Raw genomic sequence first — 17,102 nt, forward strand, 5'->3', positions numbered from 1 at the left:
ATTACGTATCTGCCGCATTTCATTACTTAACAACATCCGGTTAGCATCCATAGCTACTTGTTTGCAACTGAAATCCCTGTGCTTAATTTTGCATCTATGTTATTTGACGTTTTCCACTGACAGTGTTCAGGTTTGTTAAAAGAAGGTGCTGTCACTTGAAAGGGGCAGACAAGATAACGACTTTAGCTCAGGTAAGGGAATCGATTTTGTTTGCTTGTTACGTTAGCAGAGCAAGCTAGCTAACCAGAACTAGCTGGCTAACGCTGGTAACTTTACATCGCTAAGCCTCCCGTGGCGTATGGCTATTTAATAGGGTCAGTGATTGAGTTACACGCAAATGTCAGTGAGATAAATAAACTGGCTAATTAACGTTAGATGGAAGCGACCTCAGTTGTACTAACTATGGGGTGACTAACGTCAAGATGGCGACAAGTGCAGTCGCAACAACCGTGTGCGCCTAATTTAAACTTTATCCCTCAAACTTTTTGGGGGAAGCCATGAAAAAACGTTAAAACTAAGACTATAAAGCAATTCCTCCATTAGTCGAAAGAACCTTCTAACATGTCGCAAGACGAAAATGTAAAGAAGGCTAAGTTAGCCACAAGGATGCTGTCAAGAATAGAAACGTTAGCTAGCCTAGTTACTGAACATGATTACTCCCCTTGGCAGACATCCCCTTGGCCCTGACTCATCTGAGGACGAAATGTTTACTGATGCGGAAGGAGTTTTAAGTGACTCGGATATCGCAGTGAACAGACTCAAATAAACCTCTGCCCACAAGATGAAGCGAAATGATATCGCCCTTTATGATCTGCATGCGAACATCATCCAAGGAATTACGCGGTTAAAATAGACGAGAGGGCTGACAACCTGGAGAAGATGGTAAAGGAGAACGTATTATGCGTCTGTGAATGTTGCATTTAGCGAGATTCAAGTTGTCAAGAAACGGGGTTCCAGAAGAGACCAACGAAAATGTAAAGGTGATATCAGCCTGAATGTGGCACCAGAGCTTTGAAAGAAGTACATGGATAATGCTGTAGATTTTGACCATCGCCTTGGGAGTCAAAAATAAAACGGAAGGTCCCACTCGGTGGTAATCGTGTTTTGCATTCCGTTTAGCGAGTTTTTTTCTAAACCGTTTAATCACTTAATCCCAGATAAGTTATTTATTTCTCTTATTTTATTTGACTTTTAATGAATTTGAATCTGGTTACTATTTTGTATTTTGTAAAGACGGTGATGCGGATCTTATTTTTGTACAAGAGACGCATTCATGTTCGGAAGACGATACTTTTTGGAAATGTCAATGACATGGTTAGCGAACGGCTCTCTTCATTCAGCGGGGGTTGCCATTCTAGCCCACAATTTTAAAGGCGAAGTTTTAATTTCTAAAGCAGATACCAAATGACAGTGGTTATTGATATTCCTGATAGACAATGTGTAATACACTGAGTGTACAAAACATAAAGAACACCTTCCCTTTTGCCCTCAGAACAGCCTCTATTCGATAGGCCATGGACTCTACAAAGTGTCAAAAGCATTCCATAGGGATGCTGACCCATGTTGACACCACAGTTGTCACGTTGGCTGGATGTCCTTTTGGTGGTGGACCATTCTTGATACACACGGGAAACTGTTGAGAATGACACAAACCTGTGCGCCTGGCACCTACTACCATACCCCTTTCAAAAGCACTTAAATATTTTTCACCCTCTGAATGGCACACATACACAATCCGTCTCAATTGTCTTGAGTCTTAAAAATCCTTTAATCTGTCTCCTAATCTTTTAATACATAAAATGTACTTAATGGGTACATTTTTTTTTAAAACTTCTCTAGGGTAGGGGGCAGTATTTTGACGTCCGGATGAAAGGCGTGCCCAAATTAAACTGCCTGCTACTCAGGCTCAGAAGGTAGGATATGCATATTATTAGTAGATCTGGATAGAAAACACCCTAAAGTTTCTAAAACTGTTTGAATGATGTCTGTGAGTATAACAGAACTCATATGGCAGGCAAAAACCTGAGACAAATCCAACCAGGAAGTGTGGAAATCTGAGGTTTGTAGTTTTTAAAGTGATTGCCTATACAGAATACAGTGACTTAGGGCTCATTTTGCACTTCCTACGGCTTCCACTAGATGTCAAGTCTTTAGAACGTTGTTTCATGCTTCTACTGTGAATATGGAGCAAACAAGAGGGCCTGGAAGTTGATGAGTGAGAAAATGACATGATCTCAGAGGCGCGCGCTCACACGAGCGTTAGCTGTGTTCCTTTCCTGAAGACATTGGAATTGTCCAGTTGGAATATTACTGAAGATTTATGTTAAAAACGTCCTAAAGATTGATGCTATACATCGTTTGACATATTTCTACGAACGTAAATATAACTTTTGAACTTTTCGTCGTGACATTTCGTGCACGCTTCCTGCATTTGGAGTAGTGGACTGAACGCGTGAACCAAAAAGGAGGTATTTGGACATAAATGATGGACTTTATCGAACAAAACAAACATTTATAGTGGACCTGGGATTCCTGGGAGGGCATTCTGATGAAGATCATCAAAGGTAAGTGAATATTTATATCATTTCTGAGTTTTGTTGACTCCACAAAATGGCGGGTTTGGTTTCGTGTCTGAACACTGAACTCAGATTATTGCAAAGTGTGCTTTCGCGGTAAAGTTTTTTTGAAATCTGACACAGCGGTTGCATTAACCTCTTACATCTAGACGTTCCGCTAGCGGAACACCTGCTCCAATATCCAATGATAGGCGAATTACAAACTCCTCTAAAATCTGAAAACTTCAATTTTTCAAACATATGACTATTTTACAGCATTTTAAAGACAAGACTCTCGTTAATCTAACCACACTGTCCGATTTCAAAAAGGCTTTACAGCGAAAGCAAAACATTAGATTATGTCAGCAGAGTACCCAGCCAGAAATAATCAGACTACCCATTTTTCAAGCTAGCATATGTCACAAAAAACAAAACCACAGCTAAATGCAGCACTAACCTTTGATCTTCATCAGATGACAACCCTAGGACATTATGTTATACAATGCATGCATGTTTTGTTCAATCAAGTTCATATTTATATCAAAAACAAGCTTTTTTACATTAGCATGTGACGTTCAGAACCGCCGGTGAATTTACTAAATTACTCACGATAAACGTTCACAAAAAACATAATTATTTTAAGAATTATAGATACAGAACTCCTCTATGCACTCGATATGTCCGATTTTAAAATAGCTTTTCGGTGAAAGCACATTTTGCAATATTCTCAGTAGATAGCCCAGCCATCACGGCTAGCCATTTAGACACCCAAACGCGCTACTTTTTTTCAACCAGAGCCTGCAAAGCCACGATTCAGCTTTTTGCCGCCTTCTGAGAGCCCATGGGAGCCGTAGGAAGTGTCACGTAACAGCAGAGATCCTCTGTAATGGATAGAGATAATCAAGAAGGGCAAGAAATTGTCAGACAGGGCACTTCCTGCATGGAATCTTCTCAGGTTTTGGCCTGCCAAATGAGTTCTGTTATACTCACAGACACCATTCAAACAGTTTTAGAAACTTTGGAGTGTTTTCTATCCAAAGCTAATAATTATATGCATATTCTAGTTTCTGGGCAGGAGTAATAATCAGATTAAATTGGGTACATTTTTTTATCCGGCTGTGAAAATACTGCCCCCTAGCCATAACAGGTTAAGGAGAAGTGTATCTATAATTCTTTGAATTACAGTTTAATATTTTATCAACGTTTATGATTAGTATTTCTGTAAATTGATGTGCTCGTTCAACGGAAGTTTTGGAGGCAAAACATTTCTGAACATTACACGCCAATGTAAAATGGGGTTCTTGGATATAAATATGAACTTTATCGAGCAAAACATACATGTATTGTGTAACATGAAGTCCTATGAGTGCCATCTGATGAAGATCATCAAAGGTTAGTGATTAATTTTAGCTGTATTTCTGGTTTTTGTGACGCCTCTCCTTGCTTGGAAAATGGCTGTGGTTTTTCTTGTATAGGTGCTGTCTTAACATAGTCTAATGTTATGCTTTCGCCGTAAAGCCTTTTTGAAATCGGACAATGTGGTTGGATTAACGAGAAGTGTTACTTTAAAATGGGATATAATAGTTGTATGTTTGAGAAATTTGAATTGAGATTTTTGTTTTGAATTTGCCGCCCTGCTATTTCACTGGCTGTTGAATAGTGTGTCCCGCGGGTGGGACTCTAGCGTTCCACATACCCCAGAGAGGTAAAAAATATTTTTGGCATTGGTTTTACTATATTATTTAACATCCCTAATAGGTATAAATCGCAAATTATCAAAGTATCTAGTGTTTGTCAATGTAACTTGTCTATAGTGTAAAATGCTTTTTTTGTGTGTCTCTGGTTTTATGCATGTGCTTTTGTTGTGTGGTGTTTTGCACAATGTTCGTGTGACGCAATACAAAAAAAAACAGCTAGCTAGCACAAGTTATCTAGTACAGTGTCAGGTAGCTAATGTAATGTTGATGTCAACAATTTGATATCTAGTTAACTAACAGTTGGTATGGTCAAAGTGATTTAGAACTAACCCAAGATAGACCATAGCCTGTTTCCAATGGTAGCAAATTAATCATAGTGGGCAGAGCCAAGCATGAGCTAGTGGGATCCTATTGGCGTGTTCTAGCATTTATTTGCATATTTCTGTTAGGGAACGCCTACTCTGAAGTGCACGTGTGCAGTAACTCAATTAGCCTTGCACTCCTTCTAAACTCAATTTTTTTTTTTTTTTTTTTTTTACTTTGGTAATGGGTAAAGTTTTCAAAACGCAGTCCACTCTGTTACAGATTTTGGTTTTGGGAAACAGAAAACTGTATGGAGATTAAATGTTTCATCGATGAGAAAATTGGCAAAATATTGGCCGACATCTATCTAAATCCATCTTCTCCCACTTGCTGCCCACTGTGCTTCTTTGCATCACCATATTTGGTAGTGAGTGGAAACTCCAACCGGATGCTTCACAGTTATAGATCCAGTGAAATGTCTGTCTCATTGTTCTATCTGTGGTATGGCTGTGATAAGTTTACTGTACGTTCTCCATCAGATAGCTATGTCATCATTGCCATCTCACACCCCTTGTATCATTGCCAAATCATCAGTACTTGGACTGCACGAGTAGCATGATCTGCTGTACGTTTGACAAGTGAATTTTGTTAATGTCAGCTACTTCCTCAATAACAAGGTTACTTTCTTGTCTTGAGACTGACTTTCTGGAGCCCTTGACACACTTTAATTAGTAAAGGTGGTCTTATAGGCCTAGATTAACCTAACCTAATTGTTACTTTTCAGGAAATGGCCGTACTGTGCATGAAATCCAAATTGCAGTTGTGGTTCTGAATAATCAGTGACTCATTCAAGAATTCTGATCGCTTTGTAGCCTGTAGGCCTATCTCGGATACCAATGCCAAGAATGTGTTCAATAACATTCTCTAACCCAGTTAGTCACGTGACTTGGCTTTGATTTAAACTGAAATTCATTGAAAAACAAGCATTGAATGTAAAATTACTCCTCTCTCTCGCTCCAGATGTGACGGCGCCGTCTTGCTGTGTGCCATGAGTAACAGCCACCCCCTGCGGTCACTGACCTCGGTGTCAGAGATAGACCATCTGCACCTGCTGTCGGAGCACCTGGGCGCTCTGGTGTCTGGCGAGGAGTACAGTGATGTCACATTTGTTGTCGAGGGGAAGCGCTTCCCTGCCCACCGGGTCATCTTGGCGTCACGGTGCCAATATTTCAGGTAACTAGTAACTAGGGCTGGGACAGTTATTGGTCAGCCAAATTACTGCGGTTACCGTAATCCTTTTTTTTTTTTTTTTTTAAGACTCACATTTTATCCTCTCATCTGTTCATGACTGCATGTGCTGCTGCAGGAGAGGGGCGATGCCTAGGCATCCAAAGACTTGTTTGCAACAACATCTTGCATGTTTCAGCTAGGAGCAACAACGTTTCATGTCCATGTTAGTGTAGAGTCCATGTTACAGCAGAAACTGACTCAACCACACAAATCACGGCTGTCTGCTTTGTCAGCTGTTATGAGGCTTATTTTGTTTTTATGACGGTCTTCATCCATAATTGTTGGTAACACAGTTATACGGTAATTGTGCCAACCCTACTAGTGACTACAGGTTACTTTAGTCACTGTCTCTGAAGTCTAAACCATGAGTAGGCAAGGCTGGGTTGTGTTCATTTAGGGCATGGAGATTAGCGCGTTCTAGCCAATTGGTCAAGGTAATCCCTCCCTGTTTGTTTGGTGCCTAAGGAACATGACACTGGTCCTTGTATAACCTCTTACATCTAGAGGTTCCGCTAGCGGAACACCTGCTCCAATATCCAATGATAGACGTGGCGCGAATTACAAATTCCTCAAAAATACAAAAACTTCAATTTTTCAAACATATGACTATTTCACACCATTTTAAAGACAAGACTCTCCTTTATCTAACCACACTGTCCGATTTCAAAAAGGCTTTACAGCGAAAGCAAAACATTAGATTATGTCAGCAGAGTACCAAGCCAGAAATAATCAGACACCCATTTTTCAAGCTAGCATATAATGTCACAAAAACCCAGAAGACAGCTAAATGCAGCACTAACCTTTGATGATCTTCATCAGATGACACACCTAGGACATTATGTTATACAATACATGCATGTTTTGTTCAATCAAGTTCATATTTATATCAAAAAACAGCTTTTTACATTAGCATGTGACGTTCAGAACTAGCATACCCCCCGCAAACTTCCGGAGGAATTTGCTAAGAATTTACTAAATTACTCATGATAAACGTTCACAAAAAGCATAACAATTATTTTAAGAATTATAGATACTGAACTCCTCTATGCACTCGATGTGTCCGATTTTAAAATAGCTTTTTGGTGAAAGCACATTTTGCAATATTCTAAGTACATAGCCCAGCCATCACGGGCTAGCTATTTAGACACCCGGCAAGTTTAGCACTCACCAATATCAGATTTACTATTATAAAAGTTTCATTACCATTGTTGTCTTCGTCAGAATGCACTCCCAGGACTGCCACTTCAATAGCAAATGTTGGGTTGGTCCAAAATAATCCATCGTTATATCCGAATAGCGACGTTTTGTTCGTGCGTCCCAGACACTATCCGAATGGTAAAGAAGGGTCGCGCGCATGGTGCAATTCGTGACAAAAAAATTCTAAATATTCCATTACCGTACTTCGAAGCATGTCAACCGCTGTTTAAAATAAATTTTTATGCCATTTTTCTCGTAGAAAAGCGATAATATTCTGACCGGGAATCTCCTTTTCGGCAAACAGAGGAAAAAATCACAAAGACGGGGGCGGCCAGGTCACGCGCCTAAGCCCACAGTCCCTTGATCGGCCACTTGAGAAAGGCGATAATGTGTTTCAGCCTGGGGCTGGGATGATGACATTCTGTTTTTTCCCGGGCTCTGAGCACCCATGGAAGACGTAGGAAGTGTCACGTTAGAGCAGAGATCCTTTGTAAAAGATAGAGATGGCAAAGAAGTTCCAGAAATGGTCAGACAGGCCACTTCCTGTAAAGGAATCTCTCAGGTTTTGACCTGCCATTTGAGTTCTGTTATACTCACAGACACCATTCAAACAGTTTTAGAAACTTTAGGGTGTTTTCTATCCATATATAATAAGTATATGCATATTCTAGTTACTGGGTAGGAGTAGTAACCAGATTAAATCGGGTACGTTTTTTATCCAGCCGTGAAAATACTGCCCCCTAGCCATAAGAGGTTAACCTGTTAGGGCTAGGGGGCAGTATTGACACGGCCGGATAAAAAACGTACCCGATTTAATCTGGTTACTACTCCTGCCCAGTAACTAGAATATGCATATAATTATTGGCTTTGGATAGAAAACACCCTAAAGTTTATAAAACTGTTTGAATGGTGTCTGTGAGTATAACAGAACTCATATGGCAGGCCAAAACCTGAGAAGATTCCATGCAGGAAGTGGCCTGTCTGACAAGTTGTGTTTCATCTTGGCTCTTTTTATTGAACACTGAGGATCTTTGCTATAACGTGACACTTCCTATGGCTCCCATATGCTCTCAGAGCCCGGGAAAAAGCTGAACGATATCGAGGCAGCCTCTGGCTGAAACACATTATCGCGTTTGGCAAGTTGTCGATCAGAGTACTATGGGCTTAGGCGCGTGCCCGAGTCGACCCCATGCTTTATTTTCTTTCGTCTGTTTACCTAAACGCAGATTCCCGGTCGGAATATTATCGCTTTTTTATGAGAAAAATGGCATACATTCATTTTAAACAGCGGTTGACATGCTTCGAAATACGGTAATGGAATATTTAGAATTTTTTTTGTCACGAATTGCGCCATGCTCGTCACCCTTATTTACCCTTTCGGATAGTGTCTTGAACGCACGAACAAAACGCCGCTATTTGGATATAACGATGGATTATTTGGGACCAAACCAACATTTGTTATTGAAGTAGAAGTCCTGGGAGTGCATTCTGACGAAGACAGCAAAGGTAATAACATTTTTCTTATAGTAAATCTGACTTTGGTGAGTGCTGAACTTGCTGGGTGTCTAAATAGCTAGCCCTGTGATGCCGGGCTATCTACTGAGAATATTGAAAAATGTGCTTTCACCGAAAAGCTATTTTAAAATCGGACATATCGAGTGCATAGAGGAGTTCTGTATCTATAATTCTTAAAATAATTGTTATGCTTTTTGTGAACGTTTATCGTGAGTAATTTAGTAAATTCACCGGCAGTGTTCGGTGGGAATGCTAGTCGCATGCTAGTCACATGCTAATGTAAAAAGCTGTTTTTTGATATAAATATGAACTTGATTGAACAAAACATGCATGTATTGTATAACATAATGTCCTAGGGTTGTCATCTGATGAAGATCATCAAAGGTTAGTGCTACATTTATCTGTGGTTTGGGTTTATGTGACATTATATGCTAGCTTGAAAAATGGGTGTCTGATTATTTCTGTCTGGGTACTCTGCTGACATAATCTAATGTTTTTCTTTCGTTGTAAAGCCTTTTTGAAATCGGACAGTGTGGTTAGATTAACGAGAGTCTTGTCTTTAAAATGGTGTAAAATAGTCATATATTTGAGAAATTGAAGTAATAGCATTTCTAAGGTATTTGAATAACGCGCCACAGGATTCCGCTGGCTGTTACGTAGGTGGGACGATTTGGTGCCACCTACCCTAGAGAGGTTAACCAATGTATCCATTCGAGATTGACCCAACAAGCCTATTTGAATCAGGTGCTGCAGTGCTTGGTTGAAATCCTCCCATAGCTCTTCAGGTTGAAGGTGCACCCAGCTCCCTACCCCTTTACACAAACCTGACAAGCGTCCCTCCATCCCTCCACAGAGCCATGCTCTTTAATGGCATGAAGGAGTCCCAGCCCCAGGCAGAGGTGCCCCTGGAGGACACGCAGGCTGAGGCATTCTCCATGCTCCTGCAGTACCTGTACACGGGCCGGGTGAGCCTGAGTACGGCCCGCGAGGACGTTTTACTGGACTTCCTGGGCCTGGCGCACCGCTACGGCCTCCAGCCACTAGAGGACAGCACCTGTGATTTTCTGCGCACGGTGCTGCACACGCAGAATGTATGCTTGGTGTACGATGTGGCCAGCCTCTACTGCCTGGGGGGCCTGGCGCAGGCGTGCTGCGCCTACATGGACCGGCAGGCGCCCGAGGTGCTGGCATCAGATTGCTTCCTCACTCTCTCTAAGGTGAGACAGTGGCAAATGTGGAAGGGAAGGGTGATGTGGAAATACCTAGTAATAAAGTGCTGTATATGGACAGATGGATAAAAGGTAAAACTGTATGAAAGAAGTTGAAAAGGCATGATGAGATGGATGGCTGGACAAACTAACAGTTGAAAGAAGTTATGATGACGGGATGGATGAAAGTATGATGCATGGATGGATAAAAGATGACGCTATGTTACGGTGGCTGGATGAAAGCATGTTTTGATGGATTTAGATGAAAAGGGTCCATGTCCTTTCTCCCTCTCTGCAGACTGCTCTTCTGGCTGTGGTGCAGCGAGACTCGTTTGCCGCCACCGAGCGGGACATCTTCCAGGCGCTGTGCCGCTGGTGCCGGCACAACTGTAACAACGAGGTGGCAGCGCAGGAAGTGATGTCGGCAGTGCGCCTGCCCCTCATGAGCCTGATGGAGATGCTAAATGTGGTGCGGCCCTCTGGCCTCCTCAGTCCTGACAACTTGCTCGACGCCATTAAGACGCGCTCGGAGAGCCGCGACATGGACCTTAACTACCGAGGCATGCTCAGTGAGTAACTGGTCAACTATCCAGCCATAATTACACTATTAAACGTGGACATCAATCTTTGCCAAAACTGTGGTGGTGTGTAAACTTGTTGAAATTACACTGAACAAAAATATAAACGTAACATGTAACAATTTCAAAGATTTTACTGAGTGACAGTTCATATAAGGAAATCAGTCAATTTTAAATAAATTCATTAGGCCCTAATCTATGGATTTCACATGAATGGGAATACAGATATAGTGAGGGGAAAAAAGTATTTGATCCCCTGCTGATTTTGTATGTTTGCCCACTGACAAAGAAATGATCAGTCTATAATTTTAATGGTAGGTTTATTTGAACAGAGAGACAGAATAACAAAAAAAAAAATCCAGAGAAACACATGTCAATGTTATAAAATGATTTGCATTTTAATGAGGGAAATAACTATTTGACCCCTCTGCAAAACATAACTTAGTGGCAAAACCCTTGTTGGCAATCACAGAGGTCAGGCGTTTCTTGTAATTGGCCACCAGGTTTGCACACATCTCAGGAGGGATTTTGTCCCACTCCTCTTTGCAGATCTTCTCCAAGTCATTAACTTCTATGGGCTAGCGTCCCACCCTAGTTAACAGCCAGTGGAATCGCGTGGCGCGAAATACAACTACCTCAAATGCTTTAACTTCAATATCTCAAACATATGACTATTTTACACCGTTTTAAAGACAAGACTCTCGTTAATCTAACCACATTGACCGATTTAGAGAAGGCTTTACAGCGAAAGCAAAGCATTAGATTATGTCAGGAGAGTACCCTGCCAAAAATAATCACACAGCCATTTTCAAAGCAAGCATATATGTCACAAAAACCAAAACCACAGCTAAATGCAGCACTAACCTTTGATCTTCATCAGATGACACACCTAGGACATTATGTTATACAATAATGCATGTTTTGTTCAATCAAGTTCATATTTATATCAAAACCCAGCTTTTTACATTAGCATGTGATGTTCAGAACTAGCATACCCACCGCAAACTTCCAGTGAATTTACTAAATTACTCATGATAAACGTTCACAAAATACATAATTATTTTAAGAATTATAGATACAGAACTCCTTTATGCAATCGTGGTGTCAGATTTAAAAAAGCTTTTCGGCGAAAGCACATTTTGCAATATTCTGAGTACATGGCTCGGCCACCAAGTTTGGGACTCACTAAACTCAGAATTATTATTACAAAAATTGGATTACCTTTGCTGTTCTTCGTCAGAATGCACTCCCAGGACTTCTACTTCAACAACAAATGTTGTTTTGGTTCGAAATAATCCATAGTTATATTGAAATAGCTCCGTTTTGTTCGTGCATTCAGGTCACCATCCGAAGGGTGACGCGCGAGCGCATTTCGTGACAAAAAAATTCTAAATATTCCATTACTGTACTTAGAAGCATGTCAAACGCTGTTTAAAATCAATTTTTATGCTATTTTTCTCGTAAAATAGCGATAATATTCCAACCGGGTGACGTTGTATTCATTCAAAGGCTGAAAGAAAAAAAATGGAGTAGTCTCGTGACTGCGCATCTCAGTCTCACTGTCCCCAGGCTGACCATTCACAAACTCTGCTGCTGTTCTTTGCCCAGAGACAGCAGACGCCCCATTCCACTTTCTGGCGGCTTTAGAGAGCCAATGGAAGCCTTAGAAAATGTCACGTTACAGCACAGATGCTGTATTTTCGATAGATATGCAACAGAAAGACAACAAATTGTCAGACAGGGCACTTCCTGTATGGAATCTTCTCAGGTTTTGGCCTGCCATATGAGTTATGTTATACTCAGACACCATTCAAACAGTTTTAGAAACTTTAGAGTGTTTTCTATCCAAATCTACTAATTATATGCATATTCTCGTTTCTGTGCAAGAGTAGTAACCAGTTTAAATCGGGTACGTTTTTTATCCGGCCGTGCAAATACTGCCCCCTAGCCCCAACAGGTTAAGGTTTCGAGGCTGACGTTTGGCAACTCGAACCTTCAGCTCCCTCCACAGATTTTCTATGGGATTAAGGTCTGGAGACTGGCTAGGCCACTCCAGGACCTTAATGTGCTTTTTCTTGAGCCACTCCTTTGTTGCCTTGGCCGTGTGTTTTGGGTCATTGTCATGCTGGAATACCCATCCACGACCCATTTTCAATGTCCTGGCTGAGGGAAGGAGGTTCTCACCCAAGGTTTGACGGTACACGGCCCCGTCCATCGTCCCTTTGATGCTGTGAATTTGTCCTGTCCCCTTAGCAGAAAAACACCCCTAAAGCATAATGTTTCCACCTCCATGTTTGACGGTGGAGATGGTGTTCTTGGGGTCATAGGCAGCATTCCTCCTCCTCCAAACATGGCGAGTTGAGTTGATGCCAAAGAGCTCCATTTTGGTCTCATCTGACCACAACACTTTCCCCCAGTTGTCCTCTGAATCATTCAGATGTTCAGACGGGCATGTATATGGGCTTTCTTGAGCAGGGGGACCTTGCAGGCACTGCAGGATTTCAGTCCTTCACGGCGTAGTGTATTACCAATTGTTTTCTTGGTGACTATGGTCCCAGCTGCCTTGAGATCATTGACAAGATCCTCCCGTGTAGGTCTTGGCTGATTCCTCAACGTTCTCATGATCATTGCAACTCCACGAGGTGAGATCTTGCATGGAGCCCCAGGCCGAGGGATATTGACATTTCTTTTGTGTTTCTTCCATTTGCGAATAATTGCACAAACTGTTGTCACCTTCTCACCAAGCTGCTTGGCGATGGTCTTGTAGCCCATTCCAGCCTCCCTTTAAGAGTGTGCTTCTAATCTCAGCTCGTTACCTGTATAAAAGACACCTGCGAGCCAGAAATCTTTCTGATTGAGAGGGGGTCAAATACTTATTTCCCTCATTATAATGCAAATCAATTTATACCATTTTTGACATACGTTTTTCTGGATTTTTTGTTGTTGTTATTCTGTCTCTCACTGTTCAAATAAACCAACCATTAAAATAGACTGATCATTTTTTTTGACAGTGGGCAAACGTACAAAATCAGCAGGGGATCAAATACTTTTTTCCCTCACTGAATGCATCTGTTGGTCACAGATGCCTTAAAAAAAAAGGTAGGGGCGTAGATCAGAAAACCAGTTATCTGGTGTGACCACCATTTACCTCATGCAGCGCGATGCATCTCTTTCGCGTAGAGTTGCTCAGGCTGTTTGGTGGTTGTGGAATGTTGTCCCACTCCCAATGCAATTGTGTTCGTTGTCTGTGGCTTATGCCTGCCAATGCCATAACACCACTGTCACCATGGGGCACTTTGTTCACAATGTTGACATCAGCAAACCACTCGCCCACACATCATAATACACTCATCTGCCCGGTACAGTAGAGTGGCCATCGACGGTGAGCATTTGCCCACTGAAGTTGCCGAGCTGCAGTCAGGTCAAGACCCTGGTTAAGACTACGAGCACGCAGATGAGCTTCCCTGAGACGGTTTAAGACAGTTTGTGCAGAAATTCTTCGGTTGTGCAAACACATTGTTTCATCAGCTGTCCGGGTGGCTGGTCTCACATGATCCCGCAGGTGAAGAAGCCGAATGTGGTCCTGGTCTGGTGTGGTTACACGTGGTCTGAGGTTGTGAGGCCGGTTGGCCGTACGGCCAAATTCTCTAAAATGAAGTTGGTGGTGGCTTATGGAAGGGAAAGAAACAAAATTATTTGGCAATGGCTCTGGTGGATATTCCTGCAGTCACCATGCCAATTGCGTACTCTGAACTTGAGACATCTGTGGCGTTGTGTTGGATGATAAAACTGCACATTTTTAGTGTCCTTTTATTGTCCCCCAGCACAAGGTTTACCTGTGTAATGATCATGCTGTTTAATCAGCTTCTTGATATGCCACACCAGTAAGGTGGATGGTTTATCTTGGCAAAGGAGAAATGCTCACTAACAGGGACGTAAACAATTTTGTGGGGGGAAAAACATTTGCAAAAAGCTTTCTGTGTGTATAGGAAATTTATGGGATATTTTATTTCAGCTTATGAAACATGGGACCATGTTCAGTATAGATAGAGTGATTAGTAAATGTGAAGAGCATTAACTGGGTAGCAATTAGTGATGGTAACTGATGGTATCTTCTGTGAGGATTGGGTTATGCTTCCTCTTTCTAATGCTTTTGAATACACCACTAGCTGATACCAAAAGTGACCTAAACTGTGCCCCTTGACACCCCCCCCACCAGTCCCAGAGGAGAACATTGCCACCATGAAGCACGGTGCCCAGGTGGTGAAGGGCGAGCTGAAGTCAGCGCTGCTGGACGGAGACACGCAGAACTATGACCTGGACCACGGCTTCTCACGGCACCCCATTGAGGAGGACGGGCGTGCAGGCATCCAAGTCAAGCTGGGCCAACCCTACATTGTCAACCACGTACGCCTGCTGCTGTGGGACCGCGACAGCAGGTAACACCATTGACAAATTGTTGGTGGTGAAGGTTTTTCTTATTTTTTTCTTGTAATTGCACATCTCCATGATATTAATGCGTTTCCTTAGACAAACACTTCTACAGCCAATTTGAGATCTGATCTCTGCATTGCCACTGCAAAAGAGACAACCCCGTAACACATTTCAAACCTGGGTGAAATTCTTCATTCCTGTTAGGCAGTCTGAAAGTTCACTTTTCTGCTTGCATTTTCCATATATTAATGCATCTGTTGGATTGTGTCAAGAAATTAGTATGGCCCTAAGCATGGATTTGTAATACTGTACATCACTCTTTCTCTCTATCTAGGTCGTACTCTTACTATGTGGAGGTGTCTATGGATGAGCTGGACTGGGTGCGTGTAGTGGACCACTCCAAGTTACTCTGTCGTTCCTGGCAGAGTCTATTCTTCACAGCGCGTGTCTGCAGGTAAACTAACACAGAGCCGCAAAGCAAAAACTTGCTTCCCCCTCTGATATAAATGAGAATTTTGAAAATCATTGTAAATAAGAATTGGTATTGAAGGTTAAATTAATGAAGTTGACGTTTTTCAATGGGGGTAAAATGACAACTGTGGATATATTTGGTTAAATATGATGGTCTAGCATAATAATGCACCTATAGACTTGTGTGATATGGTATCTTTACATACATGCATACATGTCTCATGAGCTGTTTTGTCTCACAGGTATGTACGCATTGTGGGGACACACAACACCGTGAACAAGGTGTTCCACCTGGTGGCCTTTGAGTGCATGTTCACACAGCGACGATACATTCTGGAGAAAGGACTCCTGGGTAAGGATGTTTTTCTGTCAGTTCTTGGGGATATTTTCATAGCTTTTCTATTAGGGATTTGATTGAAAAATGTCCCCAGATCGGTTTTGTGACAAAACTGTGACAACTGCACATTTTAGTGACCTTTTATTGTCCCAGCACACGGTGCACCTGTGTTGACCATGCTGTTTAATCAGCTTCTTGACATGCCACACCAGTCAGGTGGATGGATAATCTTGGCAAAGGAGAAATGCTCACGAACAGGGATGTGAACATATTTGTGTGAGCTGAGCTTGTGTGTATGAAAGATTTCTTGTGATCTTTTATTTCAGCTCATGAAACCATGGGAACAACGCTTTACATGTTGCATTTATATTTTTGTTCTGTATATGTTGAGCCTATTCCTGGACTAAAAAGCATGTTTCTAGTCAGCACATGTATTCAAAAGGTCTCTGTTAGAGTGCTGATCAAGGATCTGGTCCTCCTTGTCCATGTCTTATTCCTTATGATCTAAAATGGATCAAATATCACCACTCCTACTCTGTTACTTTGGGAATTTGCTTCCAGTACTTGACTTGGTCCCAGTTTCCCAGACCCCAGATATTTTTTTTGTTTGTTGTAAGAAACCTCTTGGGCCTTAATAGCCCGAGATGATTAAGCTACTAGCGAAATCCCTCACTCACCTCTCCCTCAACACCCCCTACTCAAGTCCCTGACCGTAACGTGGCAACCATCGCATGCGGGGCCAGTGTGATCGAGGGTGTGAGCCGGAGCCGCAACGCCCTGCTCAACGGGGACACCTCCAATTACGACTGGGACTCGGGCTACACCTGCCACCAGCTGGGCTCAGGGGCCATCGTCATCCAACTGGCCCAGCCCTACATGTTGGGCTCACTCAGGTAAGGGGGCTGTGCCTGAAATGGCACCCTATATAGTGCACTAATACAGTGCACTACTTTAGCCAGAGTTGATGCCATTGTCATCCAGCTCAGGTACGGGGAGTGACTGAGACCCTGCCCTCGGCATCAGTCCAATGGTTTGTGTGTTTCTGGACAGACTGCTGCTCTGGGATTGTGATAACCGCAGTTACAGTTACTACATCGAGCTGTCCACCAACCAGCAGCAGTGGACCAAGGTGGTGGACCGTACCAAAGTGGCTTGCAGGTGAGAATGTGAATCCCCCTGTTTCAATGTATTCTTCTCTTGTCTCTCCTCTGCTGGTCTCTGTTATTTGCTTACAGTTTTTTTTTTGTGGACAACTGTAAATTCTAAGTTTCCACTGTAGGGAAACATGGACAAGGAAAAATAATGGAGCCTTTTTTTTTTAATAGGGTTGTGAAAATACCTGTTTTTGTGACAAAAATGAACTCGAGCAGACAACTATTTGGTCCTTTAAAACCCAGCTTTATGTCAAATGGTATGTGCTATAGCTTAGACAGTAAACACATGTGACTCAACATAATGTTAGTTTCCAACATTAGGTCTGCTTTCTTGAAGAAATTTTAAATCTGCTTCATGTTTAA

The 17,102-nt window shown here is 42.1% G+C and overlaps 1 protein-coding gene across 5 annotated transcripts in view; it reads left to right on the forward strand.

The window, feature by feature from the left end:
* Positions 1–17,102, forward strand: part of LOC106561880 (BTB/POZ domain-containing protein 9) — a 19,043-nt gene continuing 1,941 nt past the window's right edge. For 3 of the 5 annotated variants that reach the window (XM_082957626.1, XM_082957627.1, XM_082957628.1), the window contains exons 1-9: positions 1,844–1,913; positions 5,576–5,788; positions 9,411–9,774; positions 10,064–10,334; positions 14,563–14,782; positions 15,112–15,231; positions 15,491–15,600; positions 16,289–16,478; positions 16,636–16,743. In XM_082957626.1, the coding sequence (XP_082813752.1) occupies positions 1,867–1,913; positions 5,576–5,788; positions 9,411–9,774; positions 10,064–10,334; positions 14,563–14,782; positions 15,112–15,231; positions 15,491–15,600; positions 16,289–16,478; positions 16,636–16,743 (1,643 nt within the window). In that variant the 5' untranslated portion in view covers positions 1,844–1,866. Of the gene's footprint in view, positions 192–720; positions 981–1,843; positions 1,914–5,575; positions 5,789–9,410; positions 9,775–10,063; positions 10,335–14,562; positions 14,783–15,111; positions 15,232–15,490; positions 15,601–16,288; positions 16,479–16,635; positions 16,744–17,102 lie in introns of those variants that run through there. The other 2 variants (XM_014126157.3, XM_014126159.3) reach the window with 2 other exon arrangements.

The sequence above is a fragment of the Salmo salar genome, chromosome 11 (genome assembly GCF_965601325.2).
Source record: "Salmo salar chromosome 11, fSalSal1, whole genome shotgun sequence".
NCBI classification, from domain to species: domain Eukaryota; kingdom Metazoa; phylum Chordata; class Actinopteri; order Salmoniformes; family Salmonidae; genus Salmo; species Salmo salar.